The sequence below is a fragment of the Cardiocondyla obscurior genome, linkage group LG11 (assembly GCF_019399895.1).
Source record: "Cardiocondyla obscurior isolate alpha-2009 linkage group LG11, Cobs3.1, whole genome shotgun sequence".
In the NCBI taxonomy this organism is placed as follows: domain Eukaryota; kingdom Metazoa; phylum Arthropoda; class Insecta; order Hymenoptera; family Formicidae; genus Cardiocondyla; species Cardiocondyla obscurior.
In genome coordinates this window covers 763,031-775,826 of record NC_091874.1, presented here as the reverse complement: position 1 = coordinate 775,826, position 12,796 = coordinate 763,031, and the positions used below count along the sequence as shown (strand labels likewise).

Here is a 12,796-nt window from a genome sequence, read left to right as displayed (position 1 = left end):
CGCCGCGTCAACTGCAAATGTCAATAGACACAGCGATACCGAGATACATACGTGGAAGCGCGTGCTATGTACCCGGGGGAGAAGAAAAAAGATCGGTCGCATCACGTCGCGGCATTCTCCTGTTCTCAAAGCATATATTCGCCATCGCGCGTCTCTGCGCGGTACGAGACACTGTGTAGAAAGGTCATAATGATCTCATATCTTTATTCATAAACATCCCACAAGCGTAACGAGCAACGAGGACAAAAGTATCGCGTGTTTCTGATGTCATCTGACGTGCTAGAGTTGCTTCGTTAAAAAAAAATCTTTCACGAGCCTTTGTAGAACTTCGAGTTTCATAAAGAAATACGAAAAAATAATTAAAAAAAAAAAGATCAGGGACTCAATGCCGGACAAAAAATGACGTTTCACGTTTTTACTGCTAAAGACAATTTCTCGATTTTAACTTCAATTGCGACTCGTCAATAATAAATTCGTAGAGATCTTTGAAATAGAAGCTTCCACTAAATCGTAACTTATATAATAAGAAGCTTAAAGCTTATATAAGTGGAAGCTTATATATCGCTATAATATTTCTTAATCACGAGGTAATATTGCGAGTCCAATAGCCTCGCGAAACAATTTCTAGGTCTTTTAAGTTTTTTTTTTTTTTTCTTTTTTTTTGTGTTATCAACAAAATACATTTTTCGTAATTTTACGTTTATTACAATTAATATTAAATGTCTATTCTGAGAAGAAGGATGAGAGCATTTTCTGTAAAAAGTACGGTAATTTCAAATTAAGCACGCAATATCGAGTAATTTTTCGCATCGTTCTAAGGTGAATTAATTTCGAGCATTAAAGCAACCGTTATTGCCTCGCATAGCCGTATCTGCAAAAATCTTTTGAAATCTCGTGCATTAAAGTCCTATTTGCAAACGACACGTAATCGAGGCTACAGACACATTTTAAGATAACTGACGCAACAATCGATTTTGTCAAAATAAAAAAAATTCGTTCGTTGAAATACTTATTTTCATCATACTGAGATTTTTATGGCGAGCTACGACACGTAGCGTCACAAATTACACCATGTCCAAGTTTAATTACAGCTCAACAAATCTATTATTATTTCGCCGAGATTTTTATTTTTAGACTTGATTCACGATCGTGATTAGCACACACACGTACGCGCACGTCTCTGCTCTACGGTTTCATATAATGCTGATTCGGCCGGGTAAAAAGAAAATTTGATCCTCAGGCGAGAATCGCCGCGATTCAATCTCCGCGATATTTTTCAGACGTTTTAAGAGTTTTGTACAATCGTCGATTTTTCTTGACAAAATAATAAAACAGATAATTTCAGAGTACCAAAGACGCAATTGAGACCGCGATAATGCCTGGTTTCGAGATAACTAGCGCGACGACTACGTAACATCGACTTTTATGTCTGTCGCTACTTATCTTAATAGAGTCTACGCTTCCGCAGAAAGAAGCTCTGGTGAAACGTCTCCGCGACGGCGACGTTACTCGAAAAAACCCGCGGAAGCCTCCTGTACAACGATGCAAATAATCTCACGATAAATCTAAATTGGGTGGACTCTACGCGTGATACATCCCGCACGATCGGGCATGCCGCGGCGGAGGGTACGAGGTCAGTTTTCACGGCAGGTACCCGCAGATTCCGGTCCGCCTCGGCTCTCTGAAAAGCCCAAACGTTTTTGAATTCCCGTCTCAAAGACGAGAATTCTGTTCAGATAGACCATCTCGAATACCTGGCTGCTACCTGCCTCGTTGCAGACTTCGACGTGCAACCCTCCCCTCCGACATTTTCTTCTTCCGTTATTCTACACGCGCGTTCCTAACCAGTCGCTGTAACACCGGACTTTACGATTGTTCGTGAACTTTCCTTTTTAAAATATGCAGGCCAGTCGGTATCGGCTCTCGATTCGCGTTTTTCGTTTATCGCGCGCGTTTCATTAATGGGATTGAAAAATATTTGTCTGGCGCATTAGCGAAATATTTCATCTTCGCGCAGTTTAGAAGCCGCCGAGACCCGACAACTTTGACAATCCCGATTTACGCAAGGAGAAAGAAAAAAATAATAATGATGAGACTCACCTGTGCAGCTGTACGGGAGTGGATCTCGCAGGTACGTGCTGGTTATGCGAGGTTGGTGGTTGAGGCTGACCTCTGCCGGGGTTCGACGTTGCAAGCGAGTGACCGTGGGATCCATGGGGGTGACCATGGGGGTGGGAGTGCGGGTGCGGAGGATGGGCGTGCGGATGTGTATGATGATGGTGATGCAGATCTCCCCCGACTGGGCCCACAGGTCCTACCGGACCCCCCACCCCCAATCCACTCACTACCTGAACTTGCTTGCCCACTGTCTCCATCACCCCTAGCGCATTGTGAACTGAAACAGATATACAGATTATTCTGTAGAATAATGTATCCTTGAGCTGCACGAGAGATTTTTCTTACAGTTAAAATGTGAGGGAAAAAAATTATTCGCAAGGTTGGAAATAAAAAAGTTTGGAACAAAATTTGCGTACGAATTTCCTTATTTCCGTAAAATAACAATCACGTAGAATTACAATAATAAATATAGTGTAATTTTTATTTTAATTAATGGCGTAACCTTATTGTTGGAAAAAATTCACACATGTGTTACAGATTTCAAAAATATATTTAAATTAGTGCAGTAATCGCAACAGAGTTGTCTTCCAAAGCTTATCGGTAGACCACGATGACCACTGTGACCATTAATAGCGGATCAATTATGGCGATACACACGTCACCGATATCGCTCAATTATCATCGACGTAGTTTTTCATATGTCCACTTAGCGTTGAATAGATTGAATGCATCAATAGCGGCCCAGTCATGACACTGCGGAAACGTGCGCGGTCTGTTTATCGTGCCTTTCCTTTCGCAATAGCGTGGCATATCAATCGCAGGTAGAAATTAAAAGCAACACGAACGCGAGAAACGCGCATCGCGCAGTATGCAATTACAGTTACATTGAAAACGGGAAGTAGATCGAATTTCTTGTCGATTCACCTCGTGTCTTTGTAACGGCACAAGCGTGCGTCTATTAATTCCTTACAATGCGAAGAACTGGCGATAATTTAGCCGAGGCAATCGATGCGAATTCACATTGCTAAAAGAAACGCGAAATAAAACGTGAAACTATAATCTCAGTTTAACGAAATTAATCTAAATTTAACTAGCGACCTCAACGACTCTCTCTCGAGCTGTTAAAATTCACGGATCGGCCTAGGTCAATTCTTTCACGAATATCTTATATAATGGAGATGCCAGCGCGAATCGCACATTTATAAAAATTCTTTACTTCCCGTGGCTGGCATAAATGAACTTAGATGCATACGGTAATACATATATTCATGTGAGGTGGCTCGAGAGATGGTGGACGAATCAGTACTGCATACGAATAGTAAAAATAAAACACGAATACGTACAGGTTCTGTGCAATGCATAAATTTATAATTTATGCAGCTACGTGCCACCGAGAAAATATATTGAAAATATTCCGTAAGAATATTGCAAGTGCTTCTCTAATTGTAGTCCTTTAAACGAGCCTCTCCGCTAGCTAAACTTAATCTTTAGACTTTTTTTTTTTTTAATACTAAACATTACAGATTACGGTTCTGCGTATATTACACGGTCCTTTAAATATCTCTCGTTGCTTTAAATCTAATCGTTAAATCTAATCTAATCGACGAATACCGCGACGTATCAGCCAATTACAAATTCGCGACATAATGAAGTGAATATTCGAAATAATATTCGGCGTATAAATTTTTTTACAGCGCGTTAACCTACGTAAGGGTGGTGACTACACAAAGGTTGGGCGGCCTCGCGTGACTTTGGTGTCATGACTCCCGCATTCCTTTGTCGGCGGTGGAGTGATACGTAGCTGGCGCAGAAAATAGTGAACATTAAGCTGTTACAGGATAATAAAAATTAAGCTGACAGTTACTCTCGCGACACGAAGTAGAGCCAAACAAAAAAAAAAATCAATCAGCATCGCGGAAAAACCACGACAATCGATCGAGTAGCAACAAAATCTCTGAATCCCTCTTCAAATACGAACGTAATGAACATTACATTAATTATTTAATAATTTGTCTCGCCAAAAAAATTGATCTCGCGCAAATTAAATTATTACAAATATATCTCCAAATATATAATTTAAACTGGAAGGTTTAAATAAGCGCATGGCAAAAAGTAGAACAATGTTTCAATGGCTCGATCTATAGAGAACTTCAAGAAAATAGCTAAGCTAAAGATAACTGACCTCACAAATTTTTAACACCGCCAGTTTTAATTGTACTCGAAGGAACTTTAAAATGTACAGATTATAAGTTCACTTATCAAATATATTTTATATTAGATACACAAATACTGGCGTTTTATCGGTTCGTGTTATCACGAAATAATACCTAATCTCGAGATACAGTTCGGAATGATAAAAAGCGCGATTAAAAGAAGATGTCCGAAGATACGTGAAAACTAGAAAAGTAAATCGATATCGGTGTAAGAATTTTCTCGACAGCGATCTTTTCTGTTCCAAGGCGGGCTTAATCGACGTGCAATTAAAATTAATTAGAGTGCGAAGGGAAGAGTATAGCGCCGTTTTACAGAGAGCGATGTAGAATCATGACTTGGGCGCCGTGTTATAGACCGTTTGGTGATGTGCCGTTCGCTCGTTTTGCGCCAGACAGCGAGCCGTCGGTCACGCGAGCCCACCGCAATTCCGTAAAGAAAGGAAAAGTCCGCGACGCGGGATGTGCAATAGACGTCGGCCGCTCGCATTATAACGGCATTAATAGTAATCGATGTGCGAGCGAGTCGACCGGCGAGAGAATCGCTCGCGAGAGCGCATCGGGGAGCAAATCAAATTTACGAGTGACGCAAATTTCTCACGAACGGGAGCGTGCGATCGCTGTAAACGTATGGAACAAAGCTAAACCCGTTACTGGTACAGACGAAATTACGGTAAATGTGCTCAATCGGTCGAATATATATTTAATTGCGCCGTCATCGAACTGCATTTAACACCGCCTTCGCAGTGCAATTTTACACGTCAAGAGTTTTATTTGCAATTCATTATTCGTCAAATGCACCGGGCTCTATCAGAAAGTATCGCGATCGAAATGAAAAAGGTACTACCCGCATAACAGCACGTGTGCAGAAGCCAATTTTACGCACGCATCTTCTCGCATGTCGTTTCCCAGAATAATTTTTAATTTTCTTTAACGACGAATGGATTTGTCAAGATTCCAAGAGTGAATTCTCGGAAAGAAAAATGCTTCCAAATATTAACCGCGTATGTGAAATTAATAAAAATAGCCGGATAACCGGAGACAAAGGACAGGTATACGTAACATGAGTACGAGGAAAAATAACCGCCTCTGAATTCGAGATCTCATTAACAGCGAGCGAGTCGGATGCTCGTGACAAGTAATCTCTGTCTATCCCTCTATCTTTCTCACTCTCTCTCTCCCTATTTCTTTCCGAGTGATGCGGGGTGTGTTACGTCACCGACTATCAGAACACTTGCACGCGGCGAAGGGGACCGGGGAATTTTACACGCCACGCACGTGTGTGTGCGTGCACCTGCTTTATGCTAAACTAAAAATGACGTTCGGACCGACGGGCAGCAGGGCGGCCGGCTATTAAAGCGGAACTGCCTCGGCGAAGGCGGACCTGCCGGCCCGGAACGAAGTCGACGACACGCGTATTTCTGTCGCGCGTCATTAGCCGACTCTTTGTCTTTGTATCAACGCACACGTTACACCTCTCGCGTTTTTGACTTGACCGTGTCACGAGCGACGAGGCGCGTTACATCGATCGACGAAACCTACCGGAAGTCCATTCTCGAGCTCGCGTATGAATTTCAAGCTCAACGGCACGGCCGCGATCCGCGCGTTTTTTTATTTTTTTATATTTTTTATTTTTTTTACGCCGCGCGTTCACGGTCCATCATCTGCGGACAATTGTTCCGGCAGAGCGTAATTCGCGTCGGAAGAATGGAGAATTTTAGTATGACGAATGCGTCGACAAGAGGATCCTTTCCGCCTTCGTTCCATATATTCCCTTTTCGCTTTCTCTTTTTCGCCCGCTCCCTTCGCCTTCCCTCCGCCGTCGCCCCAGTCCCTTCGTCTGTTACTATGCTTTCCCCTCCGGGTACCGTCCCTTTCTAGCTCGTCGCTTTCCGCGCCGCGCGTCTCGGTCCCTCCGGTCGTCGCGTCGGCCGTTTTGTACTGGAACGCGGGATCGATATCGGAGTCCTATATAATACGGTCTGCAAAAGCGGGGTAGAAAGGTGCGAGGGAGACGGCGCGACCGAGGACATTCCCGCGACCGTGACGGGCGCGGAAATGGAGAAAAAAATAAATTAATTAAGGGCGCGCGTATCGGCGCTTAACGCCAGACCCATATCCGGTGCCGGAGAGCCTCGTTCCGAGAGAAAGCTACGGAACTTCGAAGGGAAAGAGTCTCGCAGTTACCGCGTATCTCGTGCGAAAGCGAGTGAACTTCGCTATCGCAAACCGATCGCTCAATATTGTGGCAAAACTTCTTTCTCGTTACGCGAGAAGAGGGTCGTCGAGTTGAAATAAAATTCTAAAATTGGACCTCTCGGCGCCAGCCGATCGTTTCAAAACAGCTTCCAATTAAGATGAATTGATTTCATAACACTTTTCCGCGAAAATTATCATTTAAAATATCGAAAGGTCCATACGAACGATAATAATAAATTAAGTTAAGGGATCGAGTTTAATTGAATTGAATTACAGTCGTCAACGTCACGCGGAATGCATTAATATCTCGCATTAATTGAGATACGAAGCGATCGCGCGCGGCGTTTATTTCGCAGCCTCCGATTGCACGGAATGCGTGATCATCAGCCTCTTCCGAAGACCTTCGGTTAACGCGATTCGCTGCTCGAGCCTCTAAAAATCTTTGACGAGCGTTTATAACGCGTTTTACTATTCTAAAAATTACCGCCCGGCGGCGGACATGTGCCCTTCATTATACACCCCGGTGCACCCCTCCTTCGCGCCGACTTTCTCTAAAACCGTCTTGCCAGTCAGCGTCTGCGTCTCGTCTAACTGCACAAAGAAAGAGAAAGAGAGAGACGAGCGGCTCGCACGAGCGGCCATCTTTCCTCGCGCTCGGAAAAGAAGAACGACGGACTCGCCTGACGGAGTAGCCAGCAGCGTGGAGTTTACGCACACCATCGCGCTATTCTCACGCACACGCGTGCCGACCGACAGGCCGTTACCTGGAGAGGATCAAAAACACGTCTGTCCGAATCGAGTGCGTGCGTGGCCAAAATTTAAAAATCCGCGGCCCACATGCTCGCGAGAAAAAAAAAAAAAAACAATTTTTAATCATTTTTATTTTCAACTACTTTTTTTCTATTCTTTTTTTTTTCTTTTTTTAATTTTGTGGGAAAATTTCGTGAATAATTGGACGACCGCTCCGCGACGTATTTAATTAATCTCTGTAATAATTCGAGAGAGACGCCACAAACTCCGCCATCGGCGCCTCGAATCATTGAGAAATATCGCTCGCGATAATTACAACGGATCAGCGTGACTTTCCGAGTAATCGCGAAGTATGGTGGCCCATTAACCCGACACCGCGGTCGTTCTAGGCCGCGTGCTTTAACGAGCAAGACAGATACCGGGGAAATGTCGTTAACGCGGGTACGAGATGCGCCTAGAAGAAGAATGACGTTATTAGCGCCACGTCTCGCCGAGGCTCGCGAGGACGTTCGTCCTTCGGCGGTTTTCATACGTGTCCGCGAGCCACGGCTAAATTACGGTAATTGCGGACTTTCTCGCAAACGTCACGCGTGTATTCCGCGCGTGAACGCTACGCCTCCGACGGCGTCGCGGTAATTAATGCCGGCCGATAATAAAAAACGCACGATAAAAAAAATGGAGGTCAGGTTCGAATTCAGTGACAAAATTATATTAAAGTTCACTTGATTACATCTCATTTACATAACCCATGTAGCTCGTAGAACTATGTTACGAGAACTTTCGGAAATGGCGCACCCACCAACGGTCTACGATGAGTTTCACGTTTCCGCGAAGGATCAGCGTCATCGCGCGCGTCTTCATTTCTTATTAAAGCCCAATTAAAAAGCGAGTCTTCGTGCCGGTCACGAATTGAGATTGATTTTTCTCCGCGCGACGACGGCGTGTCGTATAGAGAAATTTTTTTTTCCGTCTTACGAAGTAACTCTCCTCCGTTCTAAATCCGCAACGTTACTTCTCGCGGCTTTACGCGGATTCGATTTAAACTCTGGAATCACCGAAATTCCAAAGTTGGAGCTAAACCCGAGCGCGAAGTGGCCGAGTTTATGCCCGTCGATCTCGCGTAACGGCGCGAGAATAAGAAATGGGACTTTTGCCGAGGGAATGTTTTTCTGGGATCGATCGCAAGCGTGATCCATGTGGAATTTTCTTCGCGCTCGACGAGATTCCGGGCAAAAGTCGTCTAGCTGTTTTCAAAACTGTCGCGGATTAACCGCGTGGAGCGAACCGGCGGAAAGAGGTAAAGGGGAGAACGAAAAGATAAAAAAAAAAACTCACCGGTAATGACGTCAGCCGTGGAAAGCGAACCGGATCTGAAGTTTTCCCGCGGCGGGCGGCGGTCGATCCACCGGCGCGGCGATTCGATTCACCGGCCCGGCCTGGCCGGGCGGGGACGACGTCGACGACGATTTTTCCTCTTCCGTGCAGCAGTTACGACGCACACGCGCGCGCCCGTACACATATGGTACGCGCGCACACACACGCGGGGCGCGGCGCGTATCCTACTTAGAAAATTCGATCGGCCGATCGATCCTCGAGATCCGCGACGCCGCGACGTCACCCCGCAGCATACTCGGTGCCGCCGGGCGTGCGCGCGAGCGCGCCCACTCGCGGAGATAAGTCCTCCTGCCTCTCCTCCTCACCTCCGTCGCGCACTTCGTCTCCTCTCGTTTTCCTCGCGCACGCCGAACGTGCGTCTTCTGAGCCCTGCGCTTTTCGCTCTCTTCCTCTTCTTCCTCTTCCGCCCGTGACGCACTGCACCGCGCACTGTCTCACACGCGTCCACGTGCACTGTCACGCGGCCACCAAACACACGCGTGGATCCTGCCCGTAGAATCGTCGCAACTCACGTCTCTCCTTTCCTCCTCTTGTTTCGCCGCCTCTTCTTCGTGTCGCCGCTTCCGCTGCGATCTCTGTAGAAATTACGGGGTTACTCCTCGTCCGAGAAACGAGCGTCGTCGGACGCGCCGCAGGTACGCACGCGACTCTCGACGCGACTCGGCCGCGAAAAACCGCGCACGCGCCCGCGGAAAAGTGCGCGACGCGGTTGAAAACTACACGCGGGCACGCCACGCGGAAATTTCACCACGAAAAACCGGCTGGAACATCCGCGGCGCTCCCTCGCCCGTCTCCTATTCCTCGATAACGTCTCGCCCGGGCGCATTCCGTGATGTTCATTGTACTCCGACTTTGCGCCGCGCCGCCGGTTGTTTACGTCAGGTCACGTTTATTTTTACCTAAATAAGCTCACGAGTTGGAAACGGTAAATTTGGACGCCAGCCGCGGCCCGTAATTACAAAAGGTTTCCTCAGGTTAGTACACCTCGGTTACGCAATGCCCAAGTATTTCGAATCGCGCGACCGTTCATCGTCGGCGGGCTCGTTTTGTAGACCGAGTGGACCGCGACACGCGTTGTTTAATCGAAGAGCGTTGCACCGAGCAACAGCCGCGGGTCGTTATAATATATGTACAGGAGTCACCCGCGCGACATGTGTTTCGCTACGAATTCAAGACGCACGGCGTTATTAATATCAAAAGTAGCCACCGATATACAGCGACGATCAAAATGTTAAACGTATCACCATACGTTGATCGCGATACCGTAAAAAAAAAATTATCACGTGCAAGACTCAAGTTCGACGTATCAGGGTTCGACCTGAAACAGGCGTTTTTACTTCCGCATGCCTTCGACCGCTCGTTCCAGCCAGGCAGAGCATTTATTTACGCGTGAAACGCGCTCGTCGCCTACGAAGCAGCCGCTTTAACCGACTGACCCTATCGACGACGGCGACCGGCGACGAGCGATTAGGCCGAGGCGCAACGCTCGACTTCCGGTTCAGCTGTTCGCACAAAGATCCGCGTGTCTCGCGCCGCTGTGTTTTGTTGCCCGTCGTTTGTTTCCGCTCGAGTATGCACCGTCCCCGCTCCGTCGATTTGCCTCTACTAGCGGGCTCGCTCTCTCTCTCTCTCTCTTTCCTCCTCTTCCTTCCACCCTGTCGCTCACTCCACCTTGTCTCCCTCCCCTCCGACGGCGCTCAGAAGGTAGGCGCACCTCGTGCGCCCGAGAATTTCCTCATTGACCCGCGCGCTCCGTATTCCACCTGCGACTCGTCATCACCGTTATTAATATCGTTCCCCGTTGCCGCCGCGCGGACCTCGTTATCGTTCCCACAGCAGGAATCTCGCGCTACCGTCGTCACCTCCGTTTTCATCGTCCCGCCATTGACGATCGCGTCGACGTTCGGACCCTCCCTGATAAAAATTGGGCAGAGCGTCGGATTAACGACCGGCGCGATCTTCGCGTTAACGATTACGTAATTCGCGATCGTGATTAATAAACGATCAAGGTCCGAAACAATCGCCGATCGCGGTCCTCGAAGACGTTAGGAAAACCTCGTTGGTTACTTCGGCAAGCTTTGTGTTGATCAATGAAAATTTGTTAACGAAAGAATTAACGCTAGTCGCGGATAATGGATTAAATACGTTCATATTGTGTCTCGCGAGGCAATAGGCACTCTCGTACAAATTCAATTACACGCAGAAACAAGAGCCTTTCAAATTTATTTTCATTTTACGACGGAGGTATTTTGCACGGCGACGTTCCCGTTCGATATTTACGGATCGTTACTTTATACGTCATACGCTAACGAGAGAGGAGGATAAAAGACAGAGAGAAAGAGAGAGAGACTGGGGAACTTCGGAAAAACATTTGCGAAAGGATCGTGAAAGAGCCCGCGAGAGGAAACGCTCTCTAGTCTGAAGATTACAACGAATGGTCCTCAAAACCCCCCTTTTTCCCCCCTATCACGCGACCAGATGCGACTTCTCCGATACCCTTTCGCGTGCCGCCGCCTCCTCGTTTGTTTCTCCTCGCCGTTGCTCCCATCCGAGACGTCGACTGTCGACCGTCGGAGAAATCCTCTTCCGACAGTAACCAGAGCACCCCTTTCTGAAACACAAAGTATATTTCTCATTAGGACACGTTTCAACGATGCTGGATTAACGGCAGATTAATTATTCTAGGAATTGCAATCGGTGTAATCTCGATACGTTTCAATTTGCATTTTTATGCCGTGAAATTATTCCGATTTCATAATCCTCGAAATTTCCTCTTTTTGACGTCGCTACGCAAAAGGCAGAGATACGGATCGGTCGGAAGATATTAAATTTGTGGCGATGTACATATTATAGAGATTAACAGAAAAATTCAAGAGAGTTTGTTTTCCTCAATCGTGATAAGAATTAGAATAATACTTTCATTGACGATCCGCACTTTTTTCCCTTCCCTAATAGAAACTAATTACGCCGCGGACTCGGCGGTGGGCACGATCGGCGGTCACGCGATTACGAAGCACTTGTAACTTCACAGAATATGTTTCGGTCTCTCTATTTTCCGCGTAATCGACGGTAATTACGTTCCGTGTTTCCACATATATGCTATAAATGAGGTTGAATTAACACGCAAATGAATGATCGAATGCAAAGCGGCGTGGTAAAAAAAAAAAAAAAAAATAAAAAGAAGAAGAAACGAAGACGCGGATTGTTAGCATCGATTCCGTACGTTGTTACACGTTCATTATCCACGAGATTGAGAGAGGACTGAAAGAAAAATGACGGAAAGATATTACGGTTGCATCAAGTTTAGAGTAAGCGTTTCGATAATAGCCGTCGCCGGCTGCTGACCCACCATTATGCGGTTTATAAATTCAAACAGCTACGATGTGCAAAAAGCGTAATATGAAATACGCGTAGAGTAAGTTGATAGAAGCGACGATGCGCGTCTCGAAATATAACGCTTAATATTATTCGGAGACAGAAAATACTCGGCGTGTGGCAGTTTCGCACAATTTCTAAAAAACAAAAAAAAGTCTTGTGTATTTTATATTTTTCCGCGATGTGCGATAAAGACATTGTTAGAAGTGACCGTCACCCTTTTGAAGTCTCTCGCGCAAAGACGCAAACTTCTTTCGCGATAAACAAAATCTCAAACCGCGGACGATGAGCGCGCCGTCGTTCATTGTATCCGGAGTAAAGAAACGTAATGTATTTCGCAGGAAATCCGCAGCAGCCGACGGAGATACGGCAATTATGGCCGGGGATACGTGTACCAAGCACGCAATGGGGGCGATCGATCGTTCCTCGCGCAGTGGGAAATACTGCGGGAGAAAGCATCTGACACGCGTTTCGCGAATTGCGCTACCGATGGCCACGTCGAAGGGAGCCCGGGTCGATTCCGCCGACTTGAATACGTGACAATGGCAAAAATGGCAAATATCAGCTGTGTAGGACAGCCAAGCTCTCGCGCGATCGATCTTTTCGTTACGCGGGGCGAAACATCGACACTGACGAGTAAAAGCTATTTTCCAACGCTCGTCCGGAGATAATTCTGGGCCTTTAAACTGAAAACTTTATCGCGCTCAATAGAAACTTCAGGAAACAATAAGTTATGATAATTTAATAAG

The 12,796-nt window shown here is 46.4% G+C and overlaps 1 protein-coding gene across 7 annotated transcripts in view; it reads right to left on the bottom strand.

Annotated features, from left to right (window-relative positions):
* Smr (nuclear receptor corepressor smrter) overlaps nucleotides 1-12,796 on the bottom strand; it is a 73,066-nt gene that overhangs the window by 45,160 nt on the left and 15,110 nt on the right. For 6 of the 7 annotated variants that reach the window (XM_070663124.1, XM_070663126.1, XM_070663128.1 and 3 more), the window contains exons 2-4: nucleotides 11,169-11,283; nucleotides 8,613-9,247; nucleotides 2,101-2,395 (exon numbers count right to left, since the gene is read on the bottom strand). In XM_070663124.1, the coding sequence (XP_070519225.1) occupies nucleotides 2,101-2,375 (275 nt within the window). In that variant the 5' untranslated portion in view covers nucleotides 2,376-2,395; nucleotides 8,613-9,247; nucleotides 11,169-11,283. The remainder of the gene's footprint in view (nucleotides 1-2,100; nucleotides 2,396-8,612; nucleotides 9,248-11,168; nucleotides 11,284-12,796) is intronic. The other variant, XM_070663125.1, reaches the window with a different exon arrangement.